The 15,207-nt window shown below is 42.3% G+C and overlaps 1 protein-coding gene across 1 annotated transcript in view; it reads right to left on the bottom strand.

The window, feature by feature from the left end:
- Nucleotides 1–15,207, bottom strand: part of KIFC3 (kinesin family member C3) — a 59,097-nt gene that overhangs the window by 31,157 nt on the left and 12,733 nt on the right. Inside the window, exons 3-5 of the mRNA XM_056855133.1 lie at nt 1,670–1,810; nt 1,337–1,576; nt 740–913 (exon numbers count right to left, since the gene is read on the bottom strand). Of these exons, the coding sequence (XP_056711111.1) occupies nt 740–913; nt 1,337–1,576; nt 1,670–1,810 (555 nt within the window). The remainder of the gene's footprint in view (nt 1–739; nt 914–1,336; nt 1,577–1,669; nt 1,811–15,207) is intronic.

The following is a 15,207-nucleotide window of genomic DNA, read 5'->3' as shown; positions in this document are numbered from 1 at the left end:
CCCCCTGCAGCTAAAATGACAATTTGGGGTGGTGGTGGTGATTTGGGAATCCAACGAAAGGTCTCCCCACACATTCCCTGCAAACCTGCTCTGAAATATTGTCATTTTTGTACAGGCAGCCCTTTTGTGACTGGTAGCTCCCAAGGCTCTTGAAAAAATTAAGTGGCTCCCAAAAGCAAACATTTAAATAATTCTGACACATTAGTCACTTCTCCATGAGGCAACCCATTACAAGAAGGCAATCTAAAACAAAAGTGCAAATAATGGGGCAAATCATTTACAAATCGAGAATGGCAGCAACACCGAAACAGCAATTATTAAAAACAAACAGGAAACCAATTACAACCAAGAACACAGGGATGGGGGTGGGGGGGGGTTCAGAGCCTGAAGCATCATGGAGGGCAGTGTGGTGCAGCGGTCGAAGCGTCACAATAGGACCAGGGAGACCCAGGCTCGAATCCCAGCTCTGCCGTGAAAGCTTGCTGGGTGACCTCAGGCCAGTCACACAACCTCAGCCTAGCCTACCTCACAAGATGGCTGTGAGGATAAAATGGAGGAGAGTAGAATGATGTAAGCTGCTCAATTAGGGAGAGAGGTGGGTTACAGATAAATAAATAGGAGAGAGCAAGCATTTTAAAGTATCTGTACCTGCAACATTTATGAACCAAGCTGAGATGAGCTTCTTTACACCTATTCCCACCTCTTCTGCACTACCAGATCATAAGGCTTGGTGACGCACCTGTGCTCTGAGCTGGGCGGCTGACTTCTGAGAGTTCTGTAACTGCTGCTCCATCTCTTTGAGTACCTGCCTCTGCATCCCGACCTGCTCCTGCAAATACTGGTTCCGGGACTGGGCTTCAGAGAGAGCCTGTTTGCTCTCACAAGACTCCACTTGGACGGTCCTGATGATATACTGTGGGGCAAGAGGGACAAGAACACAGTGACAGAACCATGCAAAGAGATGATATTGGGAAATCTCTGTGGTCACAAACATCAAACCAGCTTACAAAAGTATCAGGATCTCTGTTTGAAGCTCTTCTCAAGGCTCTCAGAAGATGACTCAATTTACACCTTCTACGCAGCTTTAAGGGCTGTGCGACACGTGACGTGGGGCCACCAAGGCTGGCAGTCATATTCTTCTAAAAGTTCCCTGTTGAGCCCCCCCAACAGGAAAAATAACACCCCCCTGCAACCATTTTGGCTCAGGAAAATGGCTGGGGGGGGAGGTTGAAGCCCCAATCCCCACCGTTGTCACATGGCAGGTGGCATGTCTAGTTCAGACCTGAGAAAGCATCATCTACAGCTCCTTTGCAAACCATTCCAAGATCCATCTCACCTTGACCTGCTGAGGTTGGGCTCTGAGACTGGCGATTGTGTCCTGACTATTCCGCAGTCTCCGACAGAGCCTTTCCTCCTCATCTGCTTTCTCTGCTAGACAGTCCTTCAACCGCAGCTCAACCTCAGCCAGCCGGTTGGTTTTCTGCTCCACTTCCAGGTCCAGCTCAGACAAACGGCCTTTCAGTTTTTCTGTTTCTTGCTTCAGTTGGGCCAACTTTTCTTGCAATTTCTTGTTCTCCTGAGCAGCAAACATGGAGGGAGAAATGTCATAAACACAACTGCAACTGGGCCGCCTACGAGCAAACTCTGCCAGAAAGGAGGAGCTTCTTACCTGGCTGTGCTTGCAGTCAGCACATTTCACAGGCTGCTTCTTCAACTCCTGCAGCTTCGCCTCACACAACTTCTGCTCTTGTTTTAGGCACAAATTTTCTGCAGCCAGAAGATCCCGATGCTTCTCCAAATCTGTGCTACCCTGTGGAGGGTGCAGAAGGTGGGCAGGGGGTCGAGGGAACATGTGTGTCATGTGCAACTTTACTGTTACCCCATGTACTTTAAAAAATTTTTTTTATTGTTTTCTCATTTAATACATCTCATAAATCATTATTCAATTATGTAAATCTTATAAATGTATAACAAAATTGGAAATTAAAAAAATCTAATATAAGCAGAAGCGACTTCCCCTTCACTCTCTTCCGTCTAAAATTTAAATTGTATATACTTTTGCTAACATATAATCCCCATCTGTATATTTAAATTGTATTTATCTTATTTTATCAAATCCAGTTCATACAATATTTTAAGATAACTATAGTAAAAAATTAAACCAGGGATCAAACCAAAGAGTATCCTTTAAATTGACCTATCGAAAAATAATCTTCACAATAGATTCTCCACGCCTCCCATTCCCCCCAAAAGTGTACATTATCAGTCCCATTTATAAAAGCTGTAAGTTTAGCCATCTCCATCATTTCTAACATTTTACTTATCCATTCTTTTTTTTTTCTGGTATCTCGTCAGTCTTCCATTTAGCTGCATATATCAATCGTGCCGCTGTGGTGGCATATATCAAAAATGTTCTATGAATAAAAATTGAATCCGGCACCATACTAAGTAGCATCATTTCAGGCATTTTAGGTATATTCTGCTGTAAAATCACCCTTATTTAATTATATATCATTTCCCAAAATCTCTTAGCTTTTTCACAAGTCCACCAAGTATGATAAAAAGAACCAATTTCCTTATTACATTTCCAACAATTTGGTGACATTACGGGAGATGACATTGCTAGTTTCTTTGGTGTTAGATACCACTTATACATCATTTTATATATATTTTCTCTTAATAATTGCGATAATAATCTCAAGTCTCTTGTCCACAGTCTTTCCCATTTCTGCAACAGTATATCGTGTCCCAACATTTGTGCCCAACTAATCATAGTAGGTTTTATTCGATCTTGTTCACAATTAAGTTCAAGCAGAAGTTTGTACATCTTAGATATTAGATGATCATTTGTATCCAACAAAAGTTTCTGCAAGGTTGATTTAGTCTTTGAAAAACCTGTTTTTAAGTCTCGCAAATAGACCGAATTAACTTGGTGATACTGGAACCAAGATAGTAAGTCTTTAACTTCTTCATATTCTTTAAGTGAACATTTTGTACCATCCCATTTCAAAAGATGTTGATAAATTACAAATTGAGCAGGCCTTAGTGGACGCAAAGTTAGCATTTCTTGAGATGAAATCCATAGTGGAGTTTTTATTTCTAACAGATGTTTGTATCTAATCCATATTCTATAAAGGGAAGATTTAACCATATGTTGCTGAAATGATGCATGGGTTTTAATTTTATTATACCACAAATAACCATGCCAACCACTTCTATTATCGTAACCCTCAAGATCCAACAATTGTGTATTTTTTAAGTCCATCCAATCTCTCAGCCATACCAAAGCCGCCGCCTCAGCATAAAGTTTAAAATTAGGAAGTGCAAGTCCACCTCTCTCTTTAAGGTCTGTCAAATATTTATATGCAATTCTCGGTTTTTTACCTTGCCAAATATAGTTCAATATATCTTTCCTCCAGGTATCATAATACTTTACTTGGGATATGATAGGTAAATTTTGAAACAAAAATAGTAGCCTTGGGAGTATATTCATTTGTATCGTTGAGATGCGGCCTAGCAAAGATAAGTTCTTAGTATTCCAAACCATCATGTCTCTCTTTATTTCTTCCCACAGTTTAACATAGTTATTTGTAACCAAGTCCGCATTTTTTGTGGAAATCCAAATTCCCAAGTATTTCACTTTCTTCACATTCTGCCAACCTGTCATATCCATAACGTGTTGTTGTTCCAAACCAGTAACATTTTTAAAAATCATCTCTGTTTTCTCTTAATTTTGAATCCTGAAACTTTACTATAAGAGTCCAATATCTCTCAGCTTGTTTGCTGATTGGTTAGGGTCATCCAAAATCAATAACAAATCATCAGCCAATGCTCTCATTTTAAATTCCTGTTTACTTATTTTCAAACCACATACGTCCTCGGATTCACGAATCTTACAGCATAGGGGTTCTAAGACCAAAATAAAAAGCAAAGGGGAGAGAGGACAACCCTGTCTAGTCCCTTTTTGTATGATGCATTCTCCCGACATAGATTCATTCACCAATATTTTTGCTTGCTGTGAAGTATATATAGCATCTATACCTCTTCTAAATTTTTCCCCGAAGTTCATTGCTTCCAAAGTTTTTTTCATATAATCCCAAGAAACCATATCAAAAACCTTTTCTGCATCCAGGAAAACAAAAGCTGCTTTATGTTGAATATTATATTCATAATACTCCAAGGCATCCAAAAGTACCCTCACATTGTCCTTAATTTGTCTTCCTGGAACAAAACCTGCTTGATCCTCATGTATGAGGTCCGTAATAAATTTTTTAATTCTAGATGATAAAACTGAAGCGTACATTTTGTAATCCACATTTAACAGAGAAATAGGTCTATAATTACCGTATTTTTCGCTCCATAAGACGCACTTTTTCCCTCCTCAAAAGTGAGGGGAAATCTCTGTGCGTCTTATGGAGCGAATGTGGGGGAATGCGGCCCCCGGGGAGAAGGGCAAAGCTGCGGAGAGGCCCGGCTGTGGCAGCCCACGCAGAGCTGGCACGCCCAGGAGCCGGCTAGGAAGCCGCCAGCCAGCTGGGGGGGCGGGAGGGCCCCCCCCCAGCCACACAGCGCAGCGGCAACGGGGCCGGGCCACCCCGGGAGCCGGCCAATACTCAGCCAGCCAGCGGGGGGCGGGAGGCCTTTGTGAGCCGCCGAGGGCAGCGGGGCCAGGCTGCCCCGGGAGCCGGCCAAGACTCTCCTTCCGTCCCTCCCTCCCACTGAGAGCAGCGGGGCCGGGCCGCCCCAGGAGCCGGCCAAGAACCTCCCTCTGCGCTGCCAAGCGCAGCGGGGCCGGGCTGCCCCGAGAGATGGCCAAGACCCTCCCTCCCTCCCACTGAGAGCAGCGGGGCCGGGCCGCCCCGGGAGCTGGCTAAGACCCTCCCTCTGCGCTGCCGAGCGCAGCGGGGCCGGGAGGCCCTGGGAGCCGGCTAAGACCCTCCTTCCCTCCCTCCCTCCCTCCCTCCCAGCCACCAAGAGCAGCGGGGCTGGGTTGCCCCGGGAGCCGGCCAAGACCCTCCCTCTGCGCTGCCAAGCGCAGCGGGGCTGGGTTGCCCCGGAGCCATCCAAGACCCTCCCTCCCAGCCACCAAGAGCAATGGGGCTGGGTTGCCCCGGGAGTCGGCCAAGACCCTCCCTCTGCGCTGCCAAGTGCAGCGGGGCTGGGATGCCCTGGGAGCCGGACAAGACCTATTCATGGAAGGTTTTGCATTGGATTTGCCACTCTTTAGATGCACTTTTTCCCCATCCATATTCTCAAAACTCAACAATAAGCAGCCATGCAGAGTTTTGAGAATTCAGATGGGGAAAATGTGCATCTATAGAGTGACAAATCCAATGCAAAACCTTCCATGAATAAATGGCCCCAGCCACCAAGAGCAACGGGGCTGGGTTGCCCCGGGAGCCTGCCAAGACCCTCCCTCCTAGCCATCAAGAGCAGCGGGGCTGGGTTGCCCCGGGAGCCGGCCAAGATCCTCCCTCTGCGCTGCCAAGCGCAGCGGGGCTGGGATGCCCCGGGAGCCGGCCAAGACCCTCCCTCCCAGCCATCGAGAGCAGCGGGGCCGGGTTGCCTCAAGAGCCGGCCAAGATTCCGCCAGCCAGCTGGCAAAACCCAGCTGGGAGGGGGTGGGCGTGACAAGCAGGCGCCTCAGGGAGGCAAGCTGTGGAAAAAGGGCGGTTTGGGAGGAGCAGGAAGGAGGCGGTCGTTTCTCAATGCTCGCGCAGCGAGGGGCACGTGGTGGGGAAAGACGGTCCTGCAAGGAAAGCTTTCGCTGGGGAAGACGGTCGTGCAAGGAAAAGTCGCCTCCTTCCCCCCCCCCTTCGTGCAGGTAGAGCAGGTCGCCAGCGCCAACAACCTGAAACTTTGAAGGTTATATCCCTCCAACACTAGATATATGCTGCTCAAGATCAATTGATCAAGGAGCTTCTAAGGGATAAAAGGAAAGGAAAGGAAAGGAAACTTTGAAGGCATCACTGAAACTCTGGCAAGGATTTCATGGGGCGCTTGCAAAAGAAAAGGGGAAGAGAAATATTGGGGGGGAGGTTTTCCCCAGATTATTATTTCTGAATTTTGCCTGTATTATACACACAAAGGATGGTGGCTGGGGATGTCCCCCCCCCCCCATTTCTATTGCCCACATTTCTCCAGGCATTTCCTCTTGCTGCCCAGCTCAGTGGCAGCGGGCAATAGGAGCTAGGGGTTATTCTGTCCCCAGTGGGAAAATGGTAAGCCTACTACAAGGCCTTAAACAAACCATCTTCTGGGCATGGAGTAGGGGTCACTGGGGGTGTATGGGGGAGGTAGTTGAGAATTTCCTGCATTGTGCAAGGGGTTGGACTAGATGACCCTGGTGATCCCGTCCAACTCTGTGATTCTATGAAATCGCTGTTATCTTAGCCTGGACACCTCTGCCCCCCCCCCACATTCTCACCGCACCTTGCAGGGGTGTTGCACAAATGACAGCGAATGTACAGGAAGCACTTGAAACACTCCAGGTTTGTCAGGTGCTCTGGGGAATCCCTGGGGATTCTTACAAACTTATCTAGCATTCCTCAACGTTAAGGTCAGTTCCAATGGGAGAGACCTCCTGAAAGAGAGTTGGCTCATCCCATATGATCTGCTCCCACAACCTGCCATGGCAGGGAGGCTTTGGGCGCAGTTCTCAGCTAACTTGGAACAACTATGTGAGAATACTTCCCAGAATCTTTCACAATACTCCGTTCCATGGTAGACATGGACCATTTCTTCAGAGGATTCTGTAAGTGCCAAGCACTATGAATATTTTGAGATTTATTAGCCCGATTGCTAGTTTGAAACAGGCAGTAGACGAGGACAACCTCTGAGCTCTGAACCCGCTCTCTCTCTCTCCCTCCCATCAGGTCTTCCAACAGTTAGGATTTTGTCTGTGTTAGAAATTCTGAATTTTGAAATCTGGCATTTCATCTCTGTCAATCTGGAACAGCACCTAGAATTTCCATGCTGCTCATTCCTCAGGGGGGGGATTCTTCCCATGATGAGCAGGGCTGTCTGTTGTTCACGGAGAAAGCACACACTGCCTTTTAGCAAGAGGGGCTTCTTTGTTTTCTTCGTGCCACCAGAGTGTGTTTTCTGATTGAAAACCATGGTCAGCGGTCAGTGGTAAACATTGGAGATACCGGTACATTACTGACAGTTCCTTCATTACTGTATTTTCTTGCAGAAAACCTTCCCCATTCCACATACAAGGATGATAAAGCAGAAGGGATTAGCATATAAGATTCCTTTTAAACTAGAGGTAGTAAAATATGCTAAGGAGCATGGAAACAGAGCAGCAGAGAGACATTTTGGGCCACCTCCAACTGAAAAAATGATAAGAGAGTGGAGGAAACAGGAGGATAAGCTGCAAAAAGCAGATAAAAGTAAGCACACTCTTCGTGGAAATGCTGCAAAGTGGCCACAGTTAGACGTGGCCATGAAAGAATGGATCACACGTGACCGGAATAATGGCCTCTCAGTCTCTACAAAAATGATAATATATGAAGCCAAACGCATTGCTTTAGAGAAAGGCATTCATGATTTTACTGGATCACCATCGTGGTGCTACAGATTTATGAAGCGATGTGGCCTTGCTATGCGCACCAAAACCAGAATTGCGCAAAGAATGCCAAAAGAATATGAATCTAAGATTCTGTCTTTTCATAAATTTGTAATTGATGCTAGGAAGAAATATGGGTTTGAAATTGGCCAGATTGGGAATATGGATGAAGTCCCGCTAACCTTTGATGTGCCATCTAATAGGACTGTTGATCTGAAAGGTGCCAAAACTATCACAGTGAAAACCTCCGGACATGAGAAAACCCATTACACAGTTATGTTGTCTTGCTGTGCAGATGGCACCAAGTTGCCACCCATGCTAATTTTCAAAAGGAAAACATTTCCAAAAGAAGTGATTCCAAGAGGAGTTGTTGTACATGTTCATGAGAAAGGCTGGATGGACGAAAATGGAATGAGAGTATGGGTTGAAAAAGTGTGGTCCAAACGTCCTGGAGGGCTTCTGAAAAAACCTGCCTTATTAGTACTAGACCAGTTTAGGGCACATATTAGTGAAATTACAAAAAAGTGCTTTAGAGAAGTGAAGACTCATCTAGCTGTAATTCCAGGAGGTCTTACCAGCCAGTTGCAACCTCTCGATGTTTCCCTCAACAAACCATTTAAGGTCTTCATGTGAGAAGAGTGGAACAAATGGATGGCTGCTGGTAATCATGATCTGACACCTACTGGACGAATGAAGAGGCCCACTATAACTCAAGTTTGTGAATGGGTGAAAACATCATGGCACTCGGTGAAGGAGGAAATCGTTGCCCACTCATTCAAAAAATGTGGCATTAGCAATGCTTTGGACGGTCACGAAGATGATATCTTATTTGAAGATAGCGACGAAAGTGATGACAGTGATTGTGAGCAACTGAGCTTCCTAAATTCTGACTCTAGCGACGATGAGTTCTTGGGGTTCACAGAAGACTAGAAGAGTACTCGAACCTTAAAGTCTCTCTTCATTTGTTAATGACAGTGATGATGGTTCTTAATGCCACTGTTGGCTGTTGTTCACTTTATATGGTTGAAATATTATTCTAATAGCTTATTAAATAGTTTAGTACCCCATTTGTTTCAGAATATTTTTTTTCTTGTTTTCCTCCTCTAAAAACTAGGTGCGTCTTATGGTCAGGTGCGTCTTATGGAGCGAAAAATACGGTAGTTACTCATTCAGGATCTCTCCCCTGTTTATGTATCAAGGAGATAAAAGCATGAGTCCATGTTTCTGGTACTGATCCTGTTTCTATTATTGAGTTACAAAGTTCCAAAAATGGTTTCATCAGAGAAGGTTTAAAAGTGCGATAAAACATGGCAGTAATTCCATCAGGGCCTGGAGTTTTATCTGTTTTTTGATTTTTAAAAGCTTTATCTAATTCTTCTAAAAGAGATTGGCTCATCAAGTAGTTTCTGTTGGGCTATTGATAGTTTTTTAATATTTGTAGAATATAAGAATTTTTCCATCTTTTTTATCGATATTTCATCTTTCTGGTACAACCTGGCATAAAAAGATACAAACTCTTTTTGAATATCTGTTGTAGTATAAACAGGACCTTTAGCTGTTTGTAGCTTAGCAATAATCCGTTTTTGAAATTAGTCCCGAAGTTGAGTTGCCAGAAATTTACCTGGTTTATTTGCCTGTTTAAAAAATCTTTGTTTTGCATATTTCAAATTTTTATTCATTTCTTCTGAAACCACCATTTCAGTTGATGTTTGAGGGCCTTTATCTTTTCCTGTTTTTATCTCTTGAATCTTTTTGTAATTCCAAAACCAAATTTTGTTCAAGTTTTTGTAAATCCCAAAGTATAGTGTTAGTCAAAATATTGTCGAAGGCTTTCACGGTCAGAGTTCATTGGTTCTTGTGGGATATCCGGGCTGTGTAACCGTGGTCTTGGTATTTTCTTTCCTGACGTTTCGCCAGCAGCTGGCCTGCCACAGGAACGTCAGGAAAGAAAATACCAAGACCACGGTTACACAGCCCGGATAACCCACAAGAACCAATATAGTGTTAGTCGTCTGTAATTGTTGTTTTCTCCAAGTCGTATTCTTCTGAATCATAAATCCCCTTACCACCGCTTTGAAAGCATCCCATACTGTATTCAAGGTGGTTTTTCCATTCATATTAATTTCAAAGTCATCCTTAATCAAAGTAGATAATTCCTCTGACAGCTTTTGGTCTTTCAAAAGTTTATCATTTAACTTCCATCTAAATGCTTGGAGGTTATTCCATTCAAAAGAAACCAGGTTGTGATCAGAAAAAGTCCTTGGTATAATATGTGTTTTCCACAGTTGTGTAAAAACAGATTTACTAACCCAAATCATGTCAATCCTTGAATGTGAGTCGTGTCTTGCTGAGTAGAAAGTAAATTCTTTAGCTGTCGTATTCGTTGTTCGCCAAATGTCTTGTAAGTCCAACTCAGTCGTCATTTGAAAGAAGGTCTTTGGCAGAATTCCTTCCTTTTCCGTTTTGGCTTGGGTTTTCTTATCCAAAGATGGAGAAATAATTCCATTAAAGTCACCCATCAATAAAATCTGTTCCTGAGCATGTTGAAGCAAAATCTCATGTAAGTGTTCATAAAATTTAGCTTTCCCTTCATTGGGTGCATAAATTCCAACCACCAACGTTCTTTGACCCAATATTTTTGTCCGAATAATAATAGTACAGCCTTCTTCATCTTTGTATACCAATTCAGGAGTCAGACTAGGATGTGCATAGATAACTACTCCTTTAGTCTTTGTTTTAGATGATGCAATAAATGCTAGACCCAACGTTTTTCTATCCAAATATTTTCTATCCTTTTTAGAAATATGAGGTTCTTGTAGACAAATTAATGTATATTTTTGTTTTTGTAACTATTTGAAAATTCTTGCTCTTTTTATTTTTTCATTAAGTCCATTGACATTCCAAGAAATGACTTTAGCCATGATGATTCTTTAATGTGATATAAGAGTCTTATGATCTGGTTCCTCCTAATGCTCCTTTCAATGAAAGATCCTCTTGTTCTTCTTCTTCTTCCACTTCCATTTCAGTAGAGGGGACATACACAAAATCTCTTTTGTACTTCCTCATAAACTTCCCAACGTCTTGTAAGGTAGTAATAGTTGTCCTTATTCCCTTGTACATGAAGGTTAACCCTTGTGGTAGAACCCATCTGTAGTTTATTCCATGTTTCCTTAGTGATGCAGTAAAATCTTTAAAGATGCTTTTTTGCCATTAAATGTCTAGGAATATCTTTTAGCACTATCAAGGTGGTTTCTCCTACCTTCATTGGGTTGTCATAATGAAGTTTCATAATGGCATCCTTCATCTTAATATCATAAAAGGTAATCATAACATCTCTTGGTTTAGTTTTCCTCAATTTTGCTGATAGAGGAATCCTGTAAATTCTATTCACTGTGCAGTCCAATTCTTGTTCATTAATTTGAGTTAATTCTGCAAGGCTTCTTATCAATGTATCTCTAGAGTCACCAAGATCTTCATGGAGACTGCGTGCTCGTAAATTGGATTCTCTAGCTTTCATGTCCATCATAGTCAATTGGTCTTTCACTGTATCCTCCTGGACCCGGATTGCATCCATTTGTCTCTCATGGCTCTCCACCTTCTTCTTGACATCTTTCTGATCTTCCATAACTTTCTTTAATGATCCACCCAATGTCTTCACATCTGTAGTAATTGTGGTGATCTGGGTCTTCACCTCTTTCAGTTCTTCAGTTACACCATATATCTTCTGTGTTAAAGTTTGAACCAAGGAATTCATCATTGTAGTTAATTGCTCCATTTGCTTTGACAGCTGTTCATGCTGTTTGGCTGTAGTGTTTAACAAACAGTTCTTGGATTTTCTTCTCCATATTACCGTCTTGAGAGGAGTCCTTAGACTTAGATATTGCAGGTGATATTAGTGATCCTGATCTTGGACGAGACATTTACCATTGATCACTTTTTTTTTTGCGATTTTGGCAGGTTCATTAAAAGCAAATTTGTAGAGTGTGGGTAGATTAGTAGTTGTTGCTTAACATAATCGCAAATTTTTTTTTGCTTGAAATACTTTAAATCGGATAATATTTAAGCTTTACGTTTTCGAAAACCAACAAGTTTTTTCCGGACGCTCTACTTGACTGGACACCAGTTAACAACCCCACTGTAAGAATGAACAAACTGAACCCACAGAAGACAATTTGCTGAACAATCAGAAGACGTTGGACAAGCAGCCATCTTTTCCCTCTGACCCTGCTGGTTCCCCTGCACAACAGGCAGAAATTGTTTTCATTACTACAGATAATCCACTTTACAAATATCCTTATAAAGAGATTTGTTAGCAATCAGGTACACAATCAACGTTTTTAGGAATCACTAGGCAGATGGTTGAAAACCAAAGCACAGTGTGGCAGTTACAAAGAAAATTTTTCTTGAAATTACTGTGGCAGGGCTCCAGGCAGTTAGGTCAAGTTATGGGACAATCTCGAGGGTTAGACTGAGTTGGGGGGAAAGCATTTTTTGCTGATGCATTAACTAAGATGGTATTAAAGCATCCATAATGTATTTTTAACAGTAGTATCTAGAAAATGTACTCTTATGTAGAATGGTTAAAGGGCAGATTGATGGTGGGGTAAAAAATGCTGAAAGCTTGGTGAAATTTTTCAACACCTTCTTTCCCTTGTGTCTAAATGATGAAAATGTAATCAATAAATCTTGAATGCAAGAGAGGCGCTATTTTATTTATTTATGCTATTTATCATCCACCTTTCTCACTGGGATTCAAAGCAGACTACACAGAGTGAGTCAATACAATCAGCAGGATGGGACATTGAATAAACAATGAAGTAGGATCTGGGTTGTAGAACCAACCAGAAATCTAAAACACAAAATTCAAGCAAAGAATATGCAGTGATGGGAAAGGTGACAAATCAAGGGAATAAAAGACCCAGTGAAGAGTTTCAAAATACTTGGAAGCTTTATTATTCATAAGTTTCATAAAATGCTGTATGGTTGGATATAATTTTATTCTGCAGAAGTAAGCATTACATATTAATTTAAAATTAAGTTAGCACTAATGTTAAAATTAGTAGAATATGAAGTGAAGGCAAGTATTGTGTTGTTTGTGTGTGTTAAATGCCATCAAGTCGCTTCCGACTCATGGCGACCCTATGAATCAATGTCTTCCAAAATGTCCTATCTTTGACAGCCTTGCTCAGATCTTGCAAACTGAAGGCTGTGGCTTCCTTTATTGAATCCATCCATCTCTTGTTGGGTCTTCCTCTTTTCCTGCTGCCCTCAACTTTTCCTAGCATGATTGTCTTTTCCAGTGACTCTTGTCTTCTCATAATGTGACCAAAATACGATAGCCTCAGTTTAGTCATTTTAGCTTCTAGGGTCAGTTCAGATCTGATTTGATCTATAACCCACGGATTTGTTTTTTGGGCAGTCCACGGTATCCGTAACACTCTCCTCCAACACCACATTTCAAAGGAATCTACTTTCTTCCTATCAGCTTTCTTCAATGTCCAGCTTTTACACCCATACATAGTAATAGGGAATACGATGGCATGAATTAACTTAATCTTGGTGGCCAGTGAGACATCCTTACACTTAAGAATCTCTTGTAGCGCCTTCAAGGCTGCCCTTCCCAGTCTCAACCTCCTTCTGATTTCTTGGCTGCAGTCTCCCTTTTGGTTGACAATGGAGCCAAGGAATAGAAAGTCTTCAACAATTTCTATTTTCTCATTGTCAACCTTAGTTTGTGTAATTCTCCTGTAGTCGTTACTATTGTCTTCTTGATGTTCAGTATAGTCCTGCTTTGGCACTTCCTCTTTTAACTTTCAGCAGTAGTTGTTTCAAGTCTTCACTATTTTCTGCCAGTAATTATTGTGTTATTGTTAAAATAATAACAGTACATAGAATGAACAAGCAGGTAAAAACTAACGGCCCATTCCTGAGCCTTTCAGGGGCAGGGGACTGCCACAGTGCCTCAAAAGCTGTTTCCTGGCTGCTGAAAGGCGAAATAAAGCCTTTAAAAATGTTTTTAAAAGAAACGGGGGGGGGGAGCCCCATTGAAAACAGCGATGCTGAGCCAAGAAAAAAAAGCCTTCCTGAATAATTCAGTTTTGCATAGTTTGCGGAAAGCCAGGAGGAGAGGGGAAGCCTTCCTGGCCTCCTCAGGCAGGCCGTTCCACAAGGTGGGGGCCACAACAGAGAAGCCACTTGATTTTGCCCATTGATTTTGCCCTGCTCAGAGGAACAAAGCTGTCGTGGGGGAGCCGTGGGGGACACTCTCACACATATGAGGATCGAAGACCATGAAGGGCTTTGTATGTGATTATATCTCATGGTCCCCACTGTATCCTGCATTGGTCAGGGCCACACTTGGTATACTGTGTGCAGAAGTTGGGGCAGTAATTTAATTTTATAAAGTTCTAGAACTGGAGGAATCAGACAGCCTTCTCTCCTCCTATAAAATCTTAGAATACCAAAAACAGCTTTTTCGAGGTTATACTTGGCATACAGGTTGTCTACGAGCCTGACTGACGAGACATCGCCCCTAAATATTGAAAGCTAGATACCTGTTCTAATTATTTCTCATCCATTGTCCATTTATAATAATGCGGTCTTCTACCAAAAACCATGATCTTGGTTTTATCGTAATTAACATGAAGTAGATTTTTTTTTACAGTAGGAGCAGAACGGTCTCAACAGCCTTCTAAGGCCAACTTGGGTCTGGGAAATTAGCAGTGTGTCATCTGCATACAGCAAGATTGAAACAGATCTCCTGCCTACTTTGACTGGAAATAAATGAGGACCTGACAAGAATTCTACCATATTATTTATGTATAGATTAAAAAGCAATGGGGATAAAATGCAGCCTTGGTGGACCCCTTTTGTGGTTTTAACTGAGCTAGATAATTGGCCATAGCCACCTAGACTGCCCTTTAAACTGGTGTCCTTATAAAGGACTTTTATATGCACCAGCAACCTGTGATCTATAGTCATATTACTTAGTTTTCTCCATAAATTATATCTTGAGATGGAATTAAATGTGGCTGTAAGACTGATAAATGCCACATATAGTTGCGGTGAACCTGCCAACTTCTGGTTTTCAGCGTAATACTGTAGGACACTCAATAGGCTGTGCTCCATATCTGGAGTTTTTATTTTTCCTTGTTTTAGCTTTTATTTAGGGCTTGTTCTAATTGTTTCTCTTTATCACCCACTGCCATTTTTAAGGTTATTCAAGCTGTCATCTTTCTTTTCTAGTTATATTGGCTCTGTTTCCAGGTGTGAGACTGTAGATGCTCAAGGCTGTATTCTGCGTTCAGAGTTTTTAGTCTTATTTTACCTCGCTTCTACTTTTTCTCTCTTTCTTTTGATCCTGGTCCTATTTTATCTTATTCTTTAAAGGTTTTAAATCCTCTTAGCCACTGTTAGCCTCCATTAGGTAACAGTGATAGATTCGCATTGTTAGGATTTCTTTATTCCCTTTATTTTTAATACTTGTAATAGTATTAGTATATTGGGGTTTAACAGTGCATTCCTGAGCTGCTGGCAGCCGGGGATGGCGGGGAGGAGGTGCCACTGTGGCGCCTCTTAAGCTGTTCCACAGCTGCCAGCAGCTTAAAAAAAGCCCTTGAAAGGCTTTTTTCTCTTAA

Source organism: Euleptes europaea, chromosome 9, assembly GCF_029931775.1.
Source record: "Euleptes europaea isolate rEulEur1 chromosome 9, rEulEur1.hap1, whole genome shotgun sequence".
Taxonomy (NCBI): domain Eukaryota; kingdom Metazoa; phylum Chordata; class Lepidosauria; order Squamata; family Sphaerodactylidae; genus Euleptes; species Euleptes europaea.
Note: the sequence above shows the minus strand (reverse complement) of the source record. Positions and strands in the feature narration are given on the sequence as shown.